Below are 21,361 nucleotides of genomic sequence, written 5' to 3' on the forward strand. Positions count from 1 at the left end.
AAGCTGAAAGCAGGGTGAGCTCGGATGCGTCACCGGACCGGCTGAAACGAATGCAGAGGATGATTTTTTTTTCCCCCCCTTGAACGAGAGCAGCAAAATGAAGACACAATGGCTCCTCGGGCTGCAAAAAAAATGACACTGAAGTGGACTGAGGTTAGCTGAGTTGGAAGAATTAAGTAGGCAGACTGCTGAGCTTGTAAAGGTGACAAACCATAATTTAATGGCTAAGGATGTAGAGCTGCCAGGACTCGCATCATAAAGCTGGTAGTGGAGTCCAGACTTTATCTCCAAGTGAACTATAAAGCCATGGCTGCTGGAAGGGGGCTTCATTCTTGAATCAGCCTTAGCTCTGTGGGATAAATAATTTCCGAGTAATACTTCAGTTGATGATTAGTAATATTTACCGTACCCCGGTGTACTCCTGTCTCATATAGAAAAGGAGGAGACTCCTGTCTCCTCTCGAAAAATTTTGATTTTTTTTTCCTGACTTTGTCCTCATCAGACTCAGTTTTACCCCTACAGATGGGTTGAAAAATGTTATGCTGTCATCCAGACTACGCTGGTCTGGAATCGTATCATTCTCTTCGTTTCTTCCCAGTTGTTCTTTAGTACGGCGGCACATTTGCATGAGAAGAGGATCTTTTGTGATCTTTGTTCCTTAAGGGCCCATCTGCTGCTGCTTATTTCCCCCCACCTGAAGTCATAATCCTGCTTTTGATATGACGGCGGCAGGGAAGAAATGACGGTGATGTCACAGAAAGAGGATTATGGCACTTCCAGGTACGGGAGCAGATGGACTGTGCACAAACAAGGTTGCAACTTTCTCACTTGCAGGAAGCAAAAGGGTGGGGGAAAACGTGAGAAATAGGTATAAGAGTTCTGCCAAAATAGCTCTGTAAGTTGCTAAATGGATATTTTCTTCCAAAACAATTACAATACATTCCTAGCTCTTGAGATCTAAGGCTGATTAAAGCAGAATAATACTCCCGAGGCAGCTGTCTTAGCAATATCTCTCTGGAGAAGCAAGCAAAGCAACCTCAGAAGGAAGGCAGAGCCTCAGCACGCTGCGTATGGCATGCAGCCTTCCTAAGAGATCGCACCTGTCGTTAAAAATTCCTGAAAAAAAAAATAACGGGCTGGTGAAAAAGTTCTGTGTTTGTTTCTGTTTCTCCTCCCAGCATGACTGCTGAGCACAAAGGAGCTCCAGGAGTCAACGAGCAACTCGGGGTACATCTAAGACACGACGCTTTGCTCGTCCAGGTTGGTTCCCTGCCCGTCCCAAGAGCAGAGATCGGGGACGAAAACCCAGTTTCCCATGCCGACGCCTTGCTCTCACGAGTCTTCTTCTCTGCAGCACGCCTCCTCCTCCTGTCTCATCGCCGTCTGCGCGGAAGCGGATTCTCTCCTGACACCAATCAGAAGAGCGATAAAATTCCTCCTAAACTTCGCTCCCGATACTTCGAGCTCGTGCTGTCCTTTAGCTGTCATTGCAGCCGCCCTCTGTTGAGGATACGTATTCTTTTCATTCCCATCGTCTTGATCTTCTGGAAATGTTCCTTTTTTTTTTTATATTTATACACATATTTCATTTGTTGTCGTGGCGCGTTGCTTATGAACTAGCCCCAGAGCAATACTTTTGACGCTGTTTTAGGCTTTGATGGTATTATCTGTTGCCTGTATATATAGAGAGAAAAGCCCGTGACTTTGATTTTGAAGGATATTATCCTGACAGTACGCAAAGGTCCCGTCTCCTGTCTCTGCTTAGAGCACAGGGAATGAGCTATTTTGGAGCCTCCCAGTTTCCCCATCAGTAAATCCTGCCCTCAACGTGTTTTGTTCGCTCTGTTTTTAAGGTAATCAGATCAGAAGCAGCGTTGGAATCGAAAACAGACTCGACGGAGGAATTTTTCACGTGAGTAACGCTGCCAGCTTAGGGAGGATAAAATTTGCGAGGCTCGATCCGTGCGCTTCGAGGCTGAGGACTCGCTGCCAGACTCGGAGATGTAAAAGTCCCCCCTTAGGGGGACTCTGTGCCATACTTTTGGCAAACTTTGGGGGATTTGCTTCTATTTGTAAAGAATCCAGGATGTGACAGCGGTGGGTGCGAGATATGCAGAGGATTATTACGGCAAGCCCCGGGATCCAACTAATGGGACTCCACATGCTTTTAATAGAATTAGTGAAAAGTGATCTATTTCCTCCAAAAATACCTTCCCTGGTGGTACATGAAGCATATTTTGCACGTTTGATTCACGCTGAGACAACACAGAGATCTGACAGAGACCTTCGATCCAGCTTTGGGGACCCCCCTACAAGGAGGCACTTGCTTAATTCTCCTACGTGAGGTGGAAGAGGGATTTCTTTTCCAGTTTCTGTTGTTGTGGGCAGGTACAGCCTCGAATGAATCGTATACAGCTCCTGGTACCTGAGGCTGTTTTCGGTTAAAATGCTGACCCTGCACGACCGCATAGCCGCGTTTCGTCGAGCGATGCTCCTGTGGGGGTGCCGTACGCCTACGTGGCTTTCATTGCCCTGAGGCTGTTTGTCTTCTCTTGGGTTTTCCTGGAGGTAAGGGGCACCCGCTCGCCTTTATCTGGGCGGCTCCTGCAGTTCTGAGCTGTCCCACCTGTGAGCAGCGGAGCTCTCCGAGCCAGCTGTGATTTATCTGAGTGATGCATGTGCGCTGAATCCCTTTGGGGAGGGCAAAACCTCCTCTAGGTGTGAGCTGGTCCACCACCAGGGGGAAGATACATTGCAGGCTTCTCACGGAAGACCCTAAGGCCTTGGAGCGCCCCAATCTGAGAAGGCAGCTGGGTACGTACAAAGGGTTTGGGGAATAAATCAAATGATTTAACTGAGCGCGGGGCGACGAGGACACCGAAAAATGGCACGTTTCCTTAGGAAAAATAAAAATTTGTCCTTAAATCACGCCTTGTTAGGGGAGTGCTGCAACCTCTCGGTCTTTCATCAGTACTGGGTTTGCAGTTCGGTGTAAGCGATCGTTGCAGCATATAAATAAAATTTGTCCTCTAAAACGAACCCGATCTTTTGGGATTTATTCCTTCCCTCTCCTGTTGCGATACTTAACTCTGTTTTGACCTCAAGTCACTGCTGTGTTTTTTCTCTTTTATGAATAAATCTGAACAGAAACGGGTGCCATGCAGCCGCCAGTGGCTTTAAAATAATGTTTTATTTATTTTTTTTTCAGAATATTTGCATTAAATTAGAGCAGGGACACGTGATTTTGGTAGGGAGAGAGGGCCAAATCTCCTGCAGCAAAAATCACGGACAGCCTGAGCCTAGCTGAGACCATCCGTGATCTATTTTCCCTCATAGCATACTACTACGATTGTTTTTTTTTTTTAAGAAATGTGATTTTTTTTTTTCTACAGTTGCCTGAGGAAAATAAAAAGCCTCTCTTGGCTATCCAGCACCCTTCCTGGCTGGCGGCACAGGGGAGGACGCAGAGTTGCCATCCCCAGAGCCATTCCCAAAGGTAATTTCATTTATTCTAGTCCAAAATCGTTTAGTTTTGGCACTCTCCATCATCACTGTCTTTCATCATAAGGGTTGTAAATGGGTATATACGTATTTACGTGCATATTTAACCAAAAAAGACTTCTCTTTTGGTACAGGGCGTATAAAGGTGAGGAGAACCGACCCTACAGGCTATGGGGACAGAAACCTTGAGAGCCGCAGCGATGTGACCCCGAACGCCGCCGCTCGCTGGAGCGACGCGCGGAAATTGCAGGGTAGTTTTATTTAGATATAAACATGATATTTCTGTACGGACTAAATAAGACAACCGGATAACATAATCAGTGCTGTAGAGCCCTCAATCATATTCGTTTTACTGTGCCCAACACTTCAGCTTTCTCCATATGCCAAAAATGTTTGTATTGACAACTTATCACTGTGAAATCACAGCTGGAGGTTTTGGAAGGGGAGAGACAGATGGGGTTTTTGACCTCCGGGGAGGCAATTTGAGCTGGAAAAGAAGTACGTTAACAGAATAAATTCTGCTAAAATTATGGTTAAGTGACTAGCTACGAGTGGTGACCTTTAAATCACCATATTTAAGCTTTGAAGTCAACAAATGATTGGGATAAGTGAGGTGGCGCTGAAGGGAATGAATTATTGTTGTAGGCTGTCTGCAGACTCAGGAAGACAAAACGTTGTTGATGAGTTCATGTTTAAAACACTTTTACTCTGTCAAGCGACCACATTTTTAGGAAGACTTTTAGATCTGGGACGCAGTCCTGGGAAATGCAGTGCACGCGCGGGTAAGGCGAGGCGGCTTGAAGGGAAGGCGAGCTTGCTTTGCGTAACAGATGTGCAGAAACAGCAAAGGAAGGAGACTTAGGGATAAAAAGCATGTGATAATTAGAAGGTAAAGATCCAAGTGCGTGGCAGATGCAAGAGGAGCTAATCAGGTCTTATGGCGAATAAGCAAGAGGATTAGTTAAAAATCAGGGGAGAGAATGGTTTCATTACACAAAGCCTTTGTAAAACCTCATTTGAAATATCATGTCCAGCGCCGGGCAATGGGTTTAAAGAAGGATATTCACAACATCACCAGAGTGTAAAGGCAGCGTAACAAGGCTTATCGAGGCATTAGGAGGGTGAGCCCAGGACGAGGTTCCAGGAGTTGCCTTGGCAAGAGAGGGAAGAGAGGACTCGAGTGCATTTTGCCAGCGTTCAGAGCAGCTCAGAGCCCGAGGAAGGATTTTCCACGTGCAGGGCTGTGGCAGTGTGTGAGTTCAGCGGGTAACGAATGTCAGGACCAGCAGCAGAAGGGTTTTTTTTTTTTTCTGGCTGTAATGCAGTGGTATCAAGAGCACCTTAAAGAGCATTAGGAGAAGCAGATCAGTGATCGGTTCAGCTTGTGATTAGAACAGGACAGAGAGCAGAAACTCCCACTGAAATCTGGTTTGCAAAATAATGCATTGCTTTCTCCATGGAAAATCATAAAAAAAAAAAAAAGTTCTCCGTATACGAAAAACTGTATATGGACCATGGTGAGCTGGCCACAACAACACACAGGAGATATTCACCTCTAGTTCCCTGTTGGCCTGGGCATCCAAGTCTGGCCACTGGTAAGAAGAAACCACAAATTAATAAATCAAAGCTCTTACTCCTCTTCTTCCTTTTTTCTATTTTTTTTATACATATAATTTTTTATTTTTTTGAAAAGAGAGATATATCTTTCTCTTTACCCCAAGGCAGAAGACACAGAGATTAGACAGTGCGGGTATGTCACTGCTCATTCCAGTCTTAATGCGAACATATTGGCATTTTGATTACGTTTGTTCATTGTTCTTCGAGCCCTTCGTGCAACCTGATGGAATTGAGCTTGTTTATGAGGATGGCAAAGGAGGGGGGAAGAGTCATTATCATCTTTATGAGGTATTACGGTCCCACTGATCAGCAGCCTGTTCACTTCTGAGCAGTAATCAACGTGCACCTTTCATCTTTCTTGCTTTACGCTTTTACTGTGGCCTCTAGTCTGCCAGACGTGGGCATGCAAAACAGGGAACGGGCAATTAATAATTTGCATTAGCTTGCATGCCCACAGCATTTCAGGAGCGTGCATGTGCATGCATAGGGAAACCAGTGTTCCAGGGGTCTGTGGGGCACCCACCCATGCAATCTCTCATCCTTCCTATAAAAGATTGAAAGCTGAGCTTCAGTTTTGAATCCCATATGGGATAAAAGCAAAGGAAAGCCTGGCTCATTAGGAAATTCAGGAGGTGCCAGTGAACAGTTTCCAATGTGTTTTTAAGTTACCATTTGTTCCATTAGATGCCCCCCCCAAAATATGCACATGCAAATACTCAGATTAATGAAAGCATTGTGGAATGGTTTGGAAAATGGTGCCTGCTGTCAAGCCAAGGCAGGGCTGGTTCAGACTACACCAAGGCTCCAGTCCAGGGGTGTGAAGGTGCTTCCCAAGCCCAGGGATTCGTATTCTCCAGTACAAAAGAGCAAAAAGTTTTCATCTTTGGTAGGAATCCTTGCTTCTCCACTGCCAGGTAGAGGTGTGCATATAAAAATGCATACTAATGCATACAAAAATCAGAGGAAAAAAAAAAAAAAAGGGGGGGGAACAAAATGAAACAAAGATCGTTGAAAAGAAATCCCTCTTTCTGAAATAATGGCATTTTGAAGCTATTTTTGTTTGTTTTATGTCTGTGAATACATCACAGAGGAAGATCAGCCTGGGATGATATTCATCCTGAAATGAAAGGGGTTTGTTGCATCTCCAGCCCATGAATTAGAGCTCTTCACCCACGTGCTTTCAGGCAGGTGATGCAGCAGTCAACAGCACGCGGGCTGGACGGGCAAATCCTTTTGAAGGGCTCGTCCTCTGCTGCAGCAGCATTTTGAGCAGGGGCTCTTGCTTTTTCCCTTGAGTTGCTCGAGACCGTGCAACATACCGACTGCTCCTTTGTGGCAGGATCGAAGCGAAACACTTTAATGACCTGTTTCATTTTGTCCCTTGCAACGTGGATTTCTTTGCTGCGTGCAGGCTGCATCGCAAGGCTTCTTTGTGTGGTTTGGCACTGGGTGGATGGTCCTGTGCTGCCCTGTGAGCTGCTGGTTTTGATGGCAGCAGCAGAGCGGTTCTCCACCAAGACTTCAGGGACTGAGGTTGCAAACCGTCCTCTCTGTCTGACCATCGTAGCATCAGGTGCTGTGTAAAGCCAAATGAACCCCTTCTTTTTCCCGTGAAGCTGCTAACGCAGTCCCTGCTGCTGTAAGGTCTGAGCAATTCACCGTCTGTAGGGACGTTATCCGTGTTAAGCGCTGTGTGAAGCAGAAAGAGCTGGCTCTCCCTGTGGCAGAGGCCCTGGTTAGTGTGACCATTTGGCTTTCTTCTCCTTACCCATGTCCATGCTCGTCTGTCTTCTCCTGGAGCCGCGGCATCTCAGCCCCTGCGAGGGGCTGTGGTAGTGGAGCGCTCCAGTCAGTGGGAGCGACGCAGGAATTTATTTGTCCTGCTGGTAAAGAGGAGGGTAAATTTATGTCTTGCCACATCACTTTGACAAGATTGGTAGGGCAAAGAGAGCAAAAACCCTGTCCGAGGGCAGTGACTGCTTGGTTTGCAGTGTCAGAGACTAGAATAAGGCAGAGAAATTATCACCTAGCTTGGTGTCTGGGGGTGTTACTCCCAGAGTAGTTAACGCGCCCAAGTTACTGTGATGTCTTCTACTAGATTCAATATATTAAAGTGTTACTCAACCTATTTTCTATTTAGTTTGCACTAACCTCTGGTATTAACCTTTCCTTCTTTAGCATGTGCTGGAAGAACAGAACAGACAGCGGCAGAGAGATTGGCCTGAAATTACGTGGTGCTTGCCGAGGACGTAAAGCTATTTGCAAATATCTCTGAACAAACTCGGAGTGGGTGGGGTTAGCTAATAAACGGGAACAGTCATCTCTCAAACAGTTGAATTGAACTTCTTGCTAAAAGCAGCCGCCTTTGTGAGGCGTTCACCCTGGAGTCCCTCGGTGCCATGAGGGGACTGAGGCACCGTTTATCGGTTACCGGGTTAAAAGACGAACGTGCTAGGGTACGGAAGGCACAGCCAGTGCTACACGTGAAGGTGTGGAGCCCCTAAGGTCACGGGGAACAAAAGGGCACTGCATAAAAGCCGCTGGAACCAGGGCAGGGCGCAGGAACAGGGGGCGGCCCGGGGAGCGGCGGGGCCGGGCCCCGAGAGGCTGACGGGGGGCGGGCGGTGCCGGGGCCTCGGCGCAGGAGAAGGCCCCGAAATGGCGGCGGCTCCTCGCTGCCCGCCAGGCGGGGGGGGGGGCGTCCGGCGTGTGAGTCCGTCCTGTGTGCTGGCAGTCTCCGTGACCGCCGTTTTTGCCGTGGCCTTCCAACAAAAAGGCTGCGGCGACCCAAAGATCTGTCCAGATCCGTGGCTGTGTAGGTCTCCTGCCGCAGGGAGTGCCTGAGCCTGCTGCTGCCGGGAGAGGAGCAACAAAGCTGGTGAGGGGTCTGGGGCACAGGTCCCGTGAGGGGCGGCTGAGGGAGCTGGGGGGGTTTGGTCTGGGGAAGAAAAGGCTCAGGGGAGACCTTATTGCTTTCTGCAACTGCCTGAGAGGAAGGTGTGGGGAGCTGGGGTCGGCCTCTTCTCACCCATAACTAGCGATAGGACCAGAGGGAACGGCCTCAAGTTGTGCCAGGGCAGGTTCAGGTTGGAAATGAGGAGACATTTCTTCTCAGAAGGAGCAGTCAGACAATGGGACGGGTTGCCCAGGGAGGTGGTGGCGTCACCGTCCCTGGGGGTGTTCAAGAAGTGCCTGGGCAAGGTGCTACGAGATACGGTTTAGTAGCTCAGTGGGTAGTATTGGTGCTAGGACGGTTGGGCTAGCTGATCTTGTGGGTCCTTCCCGACCTCGTGTTCCTGTGATTCGGACGAACCCAAATCCAGACCCAGTTCTGCTTTATTTGCTGGTTTCCTTAGGCAGACGAAGAAAACGCTAACTATTCTCACCAGCTCAAGCGAAAGCCAGCGGCTGGCCGAGAGCGCGTTATTACGTCAAGAATTCACTTACAGGACGCGCAGAAATATTGGTGAGCCGGCGACAGCCTCCAACAAGGTGATCAAAGCTCTCTTCCCAGCTCTCCTGGTGGTTTCCCATTGTTCAAGCATAATCGCAAACCCTTCAAGGTCCGATCGTGGTAACAGCTTGCATACACTGCCAGACACTTGTTCTAACTATATTTGTCGAAGGTAGTTTTGCTACTGGCAACTCTACCTTCTTTTTTTTCTTAATTTTGAAGAGTAGATTACACAACAATACTTTCCACCTGGAGTGCTGAAAGTTGGAAGCGCAGAGAAGTGAAACCAAACCTCTTTTTTTTTTTTTTGCACTCATCGGGTCTGGATAATTATAGCTCTAAAATAGATATTTCCCGGCGTTGTTTAAAAAGAAACCGTCACGCAAACTTTTGCAAGGGGAAAATTTTCATTATCCTGGAACAAAACAGTTGGAGAAAAGAGGGGAAAAAAAAAAAAAAGCGGTAATTAGTACAGAAACCTCACCAGGAAGCGTTACGCAGCCATTTACTCTCTCCTACACACCATACGCTATCACAGGGCTCCCCGTATTTGTCTTACAAACAGCACAATGGAGCATCCTAAAAAGCAACGGAACGCTTGAAGGGCCAAACGGTAAATTTGGAGGGGCTCCAAAACTGAACCTACGCCTGTTTTCTTCCTGGCAGCTGATAAAAGTCCTCGCGGCTCTGATACCTATAATTTTTCGAAGCAAATCCCTTCCTTTCTCCTTATTTCTAAAATATCTCATTACCGGGATCCATACAGCACAAAAGTGGCGTTGCCAATATTTTTAACTAGGGGCTTCAAACAAAACCGTACGCCAGCCACCCACGACAAACCTCCCCGTACCGACAGAAGGGAGTTTGTTTCTTTTTCCCGTTTTAGACAAAAGCTTTTTCTCATTTCCAGGATCCAAGTGGGCAGGGTAATACTACCGGGCAGACAAGCATATGTTTTGCAGACTCGTTGGAAACGTTCCCACTTTGTTCCAAAAAAAAAAAAATGAGTGCGCGTTGAGGATACGAGGGAAAGTTAAACGCACCTCTAAGGGAGCTGGTAGATTCCTGTTCTGGGAAATGCTTGGGAAAGGGTGCCCTTCGGTGCAATCTGTTCTGCACCCAAGGCAAAAGAAACAAATCCGTGCTTAGGAGGAGATCTGTGACCCTCCGGGCAGAGCCATCTCTGGCTCTGATGAATTAGCAATACAGCCAGACACGGATTAGCATGACCAGAGGCAGGGAAATCGGCCCAAGCTTCCTCCCAAGTTGGTGACAGGATTTTAAAAAGCGGGTTTTCCTGAAAAAAAATAAAATGGAGGAGCTCCCGGCTCCAGTAAAGACGTTGAATCATGCAGAAAGACAGACTGATTCCTGAACGTCAGATAGAAAGGAATAAACCACACCAAAACACTACCAGACAGTTTGATGCTGTTTATTTGAATGTTTTTGGCCAAAAAAAAAAGCAGCTTTTGCCTTATTCTGCCAGTTTTGTTTCCTGCTTGGCTTTGGCGTACATCTGTGCTGGAAGGCAGACATCAGTCTTCGTCGGCTCAGACAAGTACGTAGGGCTGAAGGGTCAAGAGTCACGGACCGGCAGGCAAAGCGAGATGAATCGAGGAGAAAAAAAAATAAATAAACGTGCAAGGTTTTAACAATGCATGCAATTAACTGCTGGGGTAATTTACCTCCGGGTATGACGGGTTCTCCATCACTCGCAGGCTTTAAATCCCGACCCGAGCAGTTGTCTGAACGATGTTGTGCGGCTCAGAATTAAATTATGTTGATGGAGCAATTTGAATTTCGTTAGAGCGGGGAGTAATTATTTGTCCTTTGATGTCCTCTATGTATATATTTATATTTATATACATATATATTTATATTTATATACATATATATTTATATACACATATAATTATTTATATATATAAATATGATACCCCTAAAAGGTATTTTTTTTTAGGTCCTCAGCACGAAGTATTTGGTCCCCAGCATGGGAACCAGGTGACGGCATCGCTCCAGCGGCGTTTGTTCAAGAAACTCTAGGTGCTGAGTAAGGCTTGGGGTATTTTTTTAACCCTTTTTTGACGGGCCGAAGTATTAGGGAGGAGCAAAAAGCTTGCAGTGCTCACCCAGGTGAAGGATCTTACACAAACCCAGGCAGGGCGCGATGGTTATTTCAGCCTGAGGTTTCCACCGACCTTTTAGGGTTTGTTTGATGCAGCCGCCTCTGGTTCCGGGAGGCTGAAATGCTTCGCTCCAGACGTTTTCCTCCTCTTCTTCACCTGCCCTCCTTCCCCAGCGCCAGCACGCCGCCGCTAACGTAAATACACGGGTACGTTACCGCCGCCGTCACGCGGGGAGGAGCGGACGCGGGAGGTTTTGACAGCCCCAATCCTTCATGGTCTGAGCCGGGGAAGGCGAGGAAAACGAGGTGCCTGCCGCTCAGCCCGAATGAGCCGCGTGGGGAAAGAGAAGCTGTCCCCGCCAGTACCCGTCAGGTCGGTTGCATTCGAGACAAATCCTTTTATTTCGGCTTAAACGCTCGAGTTGGGTCAGCAGCTCAGAAACCAGTTCCGTAGCCCCTGATAGTACAGCGCTTACCCTTAACAAGGGTCTAGATGCATTTTTTAAGGTACTTGCGGGCCAAATGTCCTCGGGGTGTTTTTGTAGGGTCCCGAACTTTCGGAAGATCGGGGGCAAATGTATTCCCCGTGCCTGCTTTGCCTTCTGCCTGCTTCCTGCGTCGCTCGGCCGAACCGAGAGCGGCTCTCGCGCCACTTCCCTGTTCTTCTTCCCCTTTCTCTCAGCACGTTATTTCTGGCCGAATCACCGAGTTCACGATGTGAGCGGGTGGTTGGCATCCCTGGAAGAGCCCGAACGATTTCTTTTCCCCACCTTTTAGCGCCAGAAGCCTCAGCAAAGGGGAAAAGAAGCCCTGAGGGGCGACGACTTTTTCGCTCTTCTTTCTGCCCGGCTTCGTAAGGAAAGGCCGGGAGCTGATGGTACGAAACCACAACCTGCTCACCCGTTTTAATGGCTTTTTGCTCGTGGATTATGCAATTTCCCAATCTCCTCACCGGGTGTTTTACATGGCGGGCCTCTGAACCTAGGAATTACGCACGAGCAAGGCCCGAAGGCCCCTCGCGTGCTGCCGGGCCGCACGCAGCTTTCATCGCAACGCAGAATTTCAGCGTTCTTGCTAACTTCGGCCATTTAAACCTGCTTGGGTAAGCACAAAGAGCACAAGGCGCAGAGCAAATGGCGACAGCACGGCTGCAATTCAAATACGAGCCTAACATGAAATACTGAATGAATATTGAATGTGAAACATGAGCCAAATACGAACCAAATGTGACAGGAACCTCGTCTGCGTGCCCTGACATCACTCTGCAATGTAAACCGGAGCATGGGAGTGGGTTTGATGGGATCCCACCTTCCTGCCCCCTCTAAAACCTCTTTTGTACCCCCTGCAGGCGCTGCCGTGGCCCCAGCCCGGTCTCCGCACGTGTTCCAGCGCGGTTTGCGCGGACTGACTCAAAAAGCCGCGGTCAGTTACGCCACCAAAGGCAACAGGTGGAAGAAACGATCCCAGGCTGAAAACCTCTGCAGACTCATCGGACGAGGCTGTTGTAGGTAAGCCTTTCAAACTCAAATAAATTTAACCGCGGTGACAAAGCAGCTTGTGCAGAGGTGCCCAGCGCCAAAGGGCTCTCCCCAGAGCTTTTGCAGAGGGTTTGGCATCGAACTGATGAATATTTTTACCTGTCGTCGTCGTCGGGTTTGGTTTGTTTGTTGACCGAGGGAATAAACTTGGTCCCGTGCCTGCAGGAGCAGGGCTGAAGCTGCTCTGCCCGACGCAGACCTTCCTTTCCTTCCCTCTTGCTTTTAAACGTCACAAAGCGCTTCACAAGATAAAGACTGCCGAAGTTTTATAAGCAGTGCAGCGAGGAGGCCGTGTTTCCCTGGAAGGTGAGCTGCTCCGGGCAAGGCTTCAGAAACGGGAGAGGGCTGCGTAGCTCTGAAACCGCAGGAAAAGAAACCCTCTCTTCATCTCTCGGGAAGGGAAGGTCGAGAGGCCGGCGGCTCGGGGCACGCCTGACGTTAAAGGCAGCAGAAATTAGGTTGTTAAAGCAATATTCAAATGAATCTTCCGATAGTTTCGCTGTGGGGGCTGCGACCTGAAGTCGCACGGGTTTGGGCTAAAGCTCTATTAGCAGTGGGAGAAGTGCAGGGGTGAGAATTAATGGATGAAAAAAGGGCTCAAAGCACCGCACATCAATGCCACCCCGGTTTTTTGGCAGCACATCCTGTCTTCTCCCTCCTTAAGCCAGGGGCTGGGTCTCTCTGAGGTCTCCCCTTGCGAGCTGGTCTTGTGATAGCGCGGATTTGGACCCGTGCTGCTCCTTCCTCGTTAGGAATTTAAAAAGTTGTACCTTCCAAAGCAGCTTTTTTCTTCTCCTTCCCCTTCTCCGGCTCTGTGCTGCTCATTACGGAGGTGACGAATGAACTGGAGGTGACGGAGGCAGGGCCCTTTCATTGTTCCCTGACCTACCGCGTCTTTTCCCCTGCGCGGCTCCTAAAATTGCAAATTACGGCTCCGCTGTGATGCTATTTCGTTTAATTGGCGCGCTCGTTTCCTGGAAAGAAGGTTGCTGAACTCTCGACGCTCTCGTGTCAAAAATCGACGAGCTCCTGCCACCGGGATGGCTTCGCGGGGCGAAAAGCCTCATCCACCGTTCCCCCGCTGCCGCCTTTCGCCGTCGCTGCGACTCGCGCCTGTCCCGAAACGCCGGAGTTGAAGGTGACGAAGCGGTGAGGGCTGCGGTTTTAACGCTCGCTTCTTTGCCAACTGCGGTCTGAAATGTCACCGAAACGGAGGATTTGTAAGCGCGGTGCTGCGCTTGGCCAGCTGAGCGGCCCGTTAGCACGGTGGGCTGTAAACTGCTTTATCACCGTGCTTTAGAAGTGCATCCTGGTGGTTTCCTCCTCTTGGGGAGGTAATGTTTTGCTTCGTAAACGTGTGCCTGGTAGATATTCGTGTTGATCAGCAGAATCAGTATTCCCTCGTGAGAAGCGCGAAGGGACCTGGCGGAGAAAAATGTGAAAACCTGTGAAAATCCTGGCGGTTTCTCTTGCGGCATCACCCTTTCCTCGTTGCCACAGGAGAGCAGAGCCAGATTTGCTCTGCACGCGTGACTTTTCCTGTAGCTCGGCAGCTTGGTGAGGGGGAGAACAACTTAAAGCCCAGCTCTCTGTTACAGCAAGCGGCCAGGTCACGTAATCCCACCTCTATCGTGCTTGTATTTTATATAAAAATAGTCCCTGCCGTGCTCGCCTTCCCTTGACTTGGTCAGCCCGCTCTCCGTAATCTTTTTCCCATTCTACTTTCTCTTGCCTAATGACGGGACAAAGAGGTGAAATACGGCAACTAAGAATCTGGCATGTTTATTTAAAAGTGGCATGAATTAAAACGAAGAGAAGTGTGACTGCAAAGATACCTTTAAAGTGCGTCGGCCTTGGCTAAACTCCACGCCGTAAAGCAATAAGCAATGCGTAAGCTAATTCTAATAGTTCTTACATCTTTAATAAACCACGTTAGAAGCACACGAGAGTCTGAGATAATCTTGAATTTAGGCTTCTCTGTGAATTTACTGCTACGCGGACAGCACCCGAGAGTGAAGATTATCTCCAGCTGTCCAGGTTGGTGCACAAAACCCTGGGATGTGATTCCCGAGGTTGGCCTCGTTTGCTTCGTTCAGCTTCATTTGAGTGTGTGCAAATGGATTAACGTAGCATTAAACACCTCGCCTGGATTTGTGGAAAGCTCGAAAGGCCGTTGGTTCTCCGTGGAGTGAGCGAGTCCTGGAGAAAATCTGTTAGGACGGCACCAGGTCTTACCTTTTCCTTGGCGTACGCAGGTATTCCACGGCGGGGTGACGTCTGGCGCGGATCCACGCCTTGGGGACCTCCTCACTCTCGAAACTCCTTCCTTTCACCATCTCAGTGCCACGCTGCCAAGGGTTGCAGGTGAGATCTTCTGGGAGCTGGTGAGCTGGTTCTCAGGTGGACACGGCATCCGTAGCTGTCCAGGTGATGTCCAGGTGGTGTTTCTTGCTGGTGTTACTTTGCTCCGTGCCCCTTGGTCTTTCAAATGGGGTTAGAAATACCTCAGTGGGCTCTTGAGAGCGTGGGAGCTCACGTGGGGTTATTAGCCATGGTCTGCGTTAGCCCAGCTTTATTTTTAATATGCCGCAGCGTCTAGCCTCGCAGTCCTGCTGTATTTTGGCACGATTCGGTCCCACGGACGGAATACAATTAGCGTTTGAAAGCCTCTTGCCAGTTTTAGCGGTAAGAGCGGGATCCGTTCTGATGGCTAAAGGGCAATTTGTTACCTCGAGACATTTCAGACCTCGAGGAAAACCTTGGACGGTCTCATTCTGCTCATTATAACAGGTATTAGAATAGTTTCCCACGGAGAAAAAGGCTTGGGTGATAGCATTCAAAGGCAGCTGATTGGAAAATCTACATGATTTATAAAATACCCCCTTGCTAAAGCACGTAAGAAGTGTAATGAAAGCATAATAGTAATCATACGAAATCCGTGCGAGGGATTCCTGCTGGCACGGCGTTTTGCGAGAAAAATGAATTGGCGTGATGAAAGGAGAGCTGAGACAAAGCAAGAAGGTTTTAAAAGACAGCGCTGGGAGAACCTGGATGTTCTGGGGAGCCTGGTGTTGACTGAAGTAAAAGGGCAGCTCTCGGTTTCGGCTGGAGCTGGCAAACCGCTGAGCCAAGCTCCCCTTGGAGAGCCTGCTGCGGGCAAGGAAAATGGAGCAAACCTGGCTAGGAGCAAGCTGCTGCTCCACGGGAGGCGCTCAAACCCCTCTTTGGGTAGAAGGCAGGCTTTGGGCACTCGTTTCTGCCGATGGTGTTGCTCAGTCTTCACCACTTACAGGTTTCTAGGGACTTCAGTAGCTTTTTAAATTATTTTTCTTAATCTGTAGGTGGAGGTAGGTGATGAGAACACGTGCCGGAGAACCCACGGTAATCTAACCGCGGCTGAGGCAAATTCGAGTCCGTTTGGATTTCCAAACGCTCTCGAGTAAATTTTTAACGCAATTTTGCGTTCAGATACAACTAATTGAAGAGCTGAGTTAAGTTTCTCCTGCTGGAACCGAAGGTGAAACTCCCCAGAACGTCAGTGGAGCCAGCCCTTAATTTCCGGGGCTTGTTTCAGATAACCGAAGCCCGCTGTTCCTTCAGAGCCCTCTGCAGATTCCTCACTTCCAGTCTTTGATCCCTGGCTGCCAGCACCGTGGAAATCCACCGGTTCCTGCTCCGGTCTCCGATCGGATGTGGTTTCGTCTGGAGGCTTTGCCCGAGTCCTCGCTGCTGGAGCCGCGAGCCGTGGAAAGGTGGGATCCGCATGCCTGCAGCAGCAAGAAGCCGTGGTATTTCATGCTGCCCTGGTCCTGTAGGCTCCTACAAATCAACTTGACCTCCTCCTGAAAGCAAAACCTAACCACGGGTGGAGTTTAAATCGATATAAAGGATCCGGCTCCCGGTGACCTGAGCTGAAGCGGGATGCGGGGCGCTCGCTGTGTGACCCGGGCAGGTCGTCCTGTCCCCCCCGTACCTCACTTCCCACTTGGATAAAACCCAGAAAAGCTGAGAGGTGTTGCCTGGGAAGCGCCGCGACGCTTGGAAACGAGCAACGACACCGTTTGATATGCCTGCAAACACACTTTATAACCGCAACTTGACCGTGTAACATGCGTGTTCGAACAAACTGGCTGCGTACAGGCACCGCTTTTACGTACTGCCGCTCTGAAGTAAACCAAAATTGAGCAAAATGTTTTGGTTTCACCCCTCGAAAACCCGTTTTACCGGGAACGCTGCATTTAGGGGCAGGGGGTGCGTCAGCATCGAGGCAGCAGGTTTCGCTCGACAGCGAGGAGGTGATCAAAAGCGAGGCTGGCGTGCAGTTGGATACAAATAATGAGCAGCACGGTAATAACAGGCCCCGAGAAATAAATAAAAGGAAACCTGCCTGTTGTCAGAAGAATTGTAGGCTCCTGGGAATTGAAATCCGCAGCCTTTTTATCGCCGCGCCGTGAGATGAAATGTCTCTCCCCTGCTTTTATTTTTTTTTTCCCCCAACTTCTTTGCTCTTGGACTGAACGCAGTTACCCCGATTTGCGTGCTGCGGGTGTGGGGGGATTGCGGCTATCGGACGGCGGCGTGTGGTGGACGGAGACAGGAGCTGCGAAGCCAAAGGGAAGCCGGAGGGACTGTAGGCAGCCCGTGCTGACCCCGAGACCTGAACCCGCTCTCATTTTCAGACTCCTTTTTTGGGCTAACCTCCACGGTGTAGAGGTGCGAAGAGCCCTGGGGAAGGACGCGTGCCGAGTGAGTTGAAGGCGGACGTTTTAACGAGGGAAACACTTCAACTGCGTGTGGCTTATTTCCCCCTGAGGCTGACCCTTATTATTTTTCCGTATAAAGGGAAACAGGAGGGCTGTCAGCAGCTGCGGCCGGGGTGTACGGCATCTGAAGGCAAACTTCGGCACGAAGACTGGGTTTCCTCCGCACTCGATAGCTGAAGGAAGCTGCGTCTTGACGAGAAGGGGCCTGGCTCTGCGCGGTTCTTGATCCCCGTGGGATCGTGACCTGCTTCTGCCGCTGCCACCCAGACCTCCTCGCTCCTCGCTCAGCGTGAGGAGGCGGTGTGCGCCCCACGGGTAGGGAAGGGACCAAGCTTTGATGCCGTCAGCCTCCTCCGCCAGCTTTCCCACCTCCTCCCAGCCCACCCAGTCCTTCTCCCCGTAGCTCTCCTTCTCTTCTCAAACCTCCAGTGCAGGCGGTTGTGTTTCCAGAGCTGCCAGCTTTCCTGCTTTAAGTCTTAGAGTAAAAAGGCTTGATGCCTCCCCGAAGGCATTATTTTTCTTTTATTTATTTCTTTGTCCTCATTCACTCTGTCTCCAGCCACGATACCAGATCGAAAAGGGCTTTCCCGGGTATTATCCTGAGCGCTTGCGCTGTATTCCTGCGCCGTCTTACGCATCTTATCTGAAAGCTTCGCCTTTCTCCCTGTCTACTCTTCACATTTTTGAGTTGCTCATTTCCTTTTTATTGGGGTCTGAACTCTGTATGGTAAGAAAACAGGCTGTGTTGGCCGAGGAGCGGCTAACGGATACTAAGAAGTTCGTCTCTCAGATGAATATTTACAAAGACTTGGATGTGTATCAGGCTGGGATATTTCTTGTTGCCCCTGGCGGGACAGGTTATGGGATTGACTTGGTTACGGGGCATTTGATAACCCTAAGAAACCACTTCCCAACAGCCGTGGAGCGTTAGGAGAAAGGAGTTAACCCTGACGCCGCGCCACGTCTTCTTTTTGTGCCCTGAAAACAGTTTTCGTGCCGGAAAGAAGCTGATGGTCATTACAAACTGCGCTTCTCAGGCAGGGATTACAGAAAGCGTGGCCGTTCAGCGGGAGCGACAACGCATCGAGGCGTTTTCCCAACACCGGGCTCTTGGCGTTTCCCAACACCAAGCCAGTTTTCACCGCCGGAGCTGTGTCTGGGAGGCGGGGAGGCTGATTTTCTCTTCAAAAGCAGAACGTTCCCCCATGCTGCGCTCCTCTCGTTCTCTCGCCGGTTGCGTTTCTCGACCTGCTTGGGCTCTTCCATTATATTCTTAGGATAATTTGAATTGCCATGAAAAACGATAGGGAAGAGCAAACGTGGAGGAGAGCTCGATATGAATTAGCTTCTAGGAGCCGTATCGGTTTATATTCATTGAGAAACACGAGCTAAATACGGGAAGAAAGGAACTAACAACGTGGGTGATTTCAAAGCGGTTATCTTGCTATCCTTGCTCTTTCTTTTTTTCCATGTCGCTTGTGAGATTTGCACCGCTCTTTCGCACTCCCCGTTTGCTTTCGCCTCCTTGGGCAGCTCGTCGCGCCTGATTTTGCACCACCCGGCATGGCCTGGCCATGGAAACAGACGAGGAAATTTTGGAAATCGTGCTTTTTTGAGCAAAGATGCGTGCGCGCTTCAGCCTTAACGAGTGAGCCTTAACGCTGAGCGTCCGCCGGCGTTAAATCGCGGTTCGAGGGGACGGAGAGCGGGAGCGGAGATCCGCACCTCTATTTTAGGCGGCGTTAGGCAACTAATTGAGTTGTGCTTGAACCACGTCAGGAGCCTGATCTCCTCGTGGAGACGGCGGAGAAAGAATTGAGGTACCTTTGGGGATGCGTCTGGTTCAGAACGTTAAAATTCTTCCTAGAAGAAACGGCTCCTACGGAAAAGGGCCGTAAAGCTCAGGCATCCTTCAGGGTTTTTTTTTGGCTGTTTCAAGCCTCTTCAAAACTTCTTCTCAGAGCCTTTTTCCAAACGCCAAGCAGAAGACGGTTCAGAAGCCCCGCGTCCCAGCTCCCGGGGCTGTCTCAGTAACGAAAGGTTGACCTAAAATGTGGAAAAAAGGTTGGTTTGGGGAAGAGACGCGTTATTTAGCGTGCTCACAAGAGCACGTGGCAGGTTTCAGTTGCCCCAGCTGCTTCGTGGGCTGTCGGGTGCCGGATCTTTTTAAAACAACGAGGGGTCTGTAGGAAAAAGAGGCTTTGAAGTGGCAAATAGCCCCCCGGCGAGCATTTGGGCTGGCGTTTGGGTTTTTAACGGGAGCCCTGGCTTGGCCGGGGAGCTGTGCTGTTTCTCCTTCCCTCGTAATCTGGTCTCATCTTGGACGCAGTCCTCCTAGTAAAGGCCTTTACGTTCAAATAAATGGTTTTCCAGCCTGAAAAGCCCGACAGGGAACGGGAGCGATGACCAGATGTTTGTCTCTCTCCCCGCGGGCAGGGCGCGGGGGCCCAGATCACGCACGGATGTCCTTTAAATCCTTCGGCAACCCGTCCTCCGTTGCCTAAAGGAAGGGTTTTGTTCCCAAGCAGCGGGGAGAAGCCGTGTTTTTGTTTGCAGAGGGAGGCCCGAATTGCTGGATTTTTCTAACGTGTGCAGGCACAAAGCGCTCTGGACTTCGCCTTCACTCCCTTTAGGGGGGGGAAAAAAAAAAAAGTCTTTCCAGGAGACTTCAGAACTGCTTTAAGAGAAGAAACGTCTTGGCAGTCCGTCAGAGGACGTGCTGCACCGCAACATCCGACGGTAAGTCGCTGAGAATTGCGCGGCGGCGCAATTTCGTTACTCCGAAAGGTCGCTCTCGTAAATCCGCACGGCTCAGCCGAGTCCCGTGTGGCTTCACGTCCGGAAAAGCCCGCGGTTCGTCTGGCAGGGACAGGAGCAGCGCCTGCTCGCTGAAGATCAGAGAAGCGGGGAGTTTGTGCTCGTGATCCCCTAAAGAAATGCCGGTTGTGCGTTTCTGAGACGTCTCCCCCCGCTTACGCTCGATCCCTCCGAGGGGATCTCGGCTGCTAAAGGCCGGGATCGTCGACGGAGGAACGACTGGCATCCCGAAAACCTGGGCCTTGGGGCAGACGAACCATTTAAACGTGGTTGTTCCAGCGGATTTCTCGTCCTTTGCTCACGTTATAAAGTTGGTGCGGGCAGGAGGGAGGAAGAACTCCTCCAGATCCTAGAGAAAGCAGCGAGGGAGCTCCGGCCGTCTCCTCCCCGAAGCCTTCCTGCACGCAGCCCTGCCCCTTCCACTGACAGCGGCTCGCTTCTAACCTTTGGGATGGACCGGATCAGCTTCAGGAGGAGGTGAGCCGCGCCCCCAAACCCTCTCCTGCTCCGTGCTGGGGGCGACTGCGTTCAGGTTTGGGGTTTAAACGTCTGTAGATGTTCCTGCTGATGAATCCCTCTCAAAAAGACTCCGAAATGGCTGCTGTCTGTCCTCGGTTCAGGATTGAGCACGACCCACACTAGTTTAAGTCCATTTTGGCAAATATTACCTCACCGCTAACGATCTCCGAAGAGATCCAGCCCTCGCTGGTACCAAAATCACTTTCTAAAGCCTGCCTTGGATTCTGTGTAATTGGGTTTCAGCGCCCTGATCCAGAGTGGTTTCGGGGACGCTGCCGTAGATCTCCGAGCCGCTGGCCTTCAAGTCGTGCGTGGAAAAAGGGTGAAGCCTAAGACGCGTCCTGGTGGGGAGCGGCACGAGGTTGGGGACCCCAGGCAGGACGTGGTGAAGACAAAGCAGCGACTGCAGGCAGAGCACGTTGGGCTGCTGCCTAATTATTCTTGCGTTCGTGCTGGATGGGAAAGGCAGAATCCCGGGAGGAAGACACGGGAGCTGCGGGATTTGGCCTGGGATTTGGAGCCTCTTTTCCCTTAGGGGCTGAGAGGCTTTACGTAACGTGGGAGCTGCTCGTTCTCGTGCAAAATTCACCCTCAAGAGAAGCCGCGGCCACCTCCGCGGCCCCTCTGCAGGAGCCCCGGGTGCTGAGCACCCTCGGTCCCGCCGTGGTGTGTGCGCGGCTCCGGGGCCGCTGCTGGCTGCCTGATGCCGACTGGGGGAGCTCGGTCCTTTTATCCGCACGTTTCGTGGGATCAGAGGGGCCGGGGTTGGAAGGGACCCCCGAGGGTCGTCGGGTCCGCAGGGCCACCCCAAAAACCAGACCCCGCGTCTGGGAGCGGTGTCCAAATCCTCCTCGAGCTCCAGCAGGCTCCGGGCCGTGCCCACGTCCCCGGGGAGCCCGTCCCAGTGCCCGAGCACCTCTGGGTGCAGAACCTTGCCCTAACGCCCAGCCCGACCCTCCCCTGTCCCAGTTTGGTGCCGTTCCCTCGGGTCCTGGCGCCTCCCTCAGCCCCTCTGCTCCCGTCGGGC

The 21,361-nt window shown here is 50.5% G+C and overlaps 2 protein-coding genes across 4 annotated transcripts in view; both read left to right on the forward strand.

Moving 5' to 3' along the window:
• The first annotated feature begins 681 nt into the window (after positions 1 to 681).
• LOC136789139 (uncharacterized) lies at positions 682 to 7,447 on the forward strand. 3 transcript variants are annotated; one of them, XM_066988969.1, is made up of 7 exons: positions 682 to 868; positions 1,179 to 1,260; positions 1,854 to 1,912; positions 3,393 to 3,496; positions 3,636 to 3,752; positions 6,530 to 6,691; positions 7,297 to 7,447. In XM_066988969.1, the coding sequence occupies exons 1-7, from the start codon at positions 768 to 770 to the stop codon at positions 7,341 to 7,343; spliced, it is 672 nt and encodes a 223-aa protein (XP_066845070.1). In that variant the 5' UTR covers positions 682 to 767; the 3' UTR covers positions 7,344 to 7,447. The 3 variants fall into 3 exon arrangements, with proteins under 3 accessions (XP_066845070.1, XP_066845069.1, XP_066845071.1); XM_066988968.1 differs by having other exon boundaries at positions 683 to 895; XM_066988970.1 differs by lacking the exon at positions 6,530 to 6,691 and having other exon boundaries at positions 716 to 895.
• Positions 7,448 to 7,653: 206 nt separating this feature from the next.
• Positions 7,654 to 21,361, forward strand: part of DCC (DCC netrin 1 receptor) — a 425,812-nt gene continuing 412,104 nt past the window's right edge. The window contains exons 1-2 of the mRNA XM_066988962.1: positions 7,654 to 7,996; positions 12,046 to 12,205. The gene's annotated coding sequence lies outside the window, so the exon portion shown is untranslated. The remainder of the gene's footprint in view (positions 7,997 to 12,045; positions 12,206 to 21,361) is intronic.

Source organism: Anser cygnoides, chromosome Z (assembly GCF_040182565.1).
Source record: "Anser cygnoides isolate HZ-2024a breed goose chromosome Z, Taihu_goose_T2T_genome, whole genome shotgun sequence".
Lineage (NCBI taxonomy): Eukaryota > Metazoa > Chordata > Aves > Anseriformes > Anatidae > Anser > Anser cygnoides.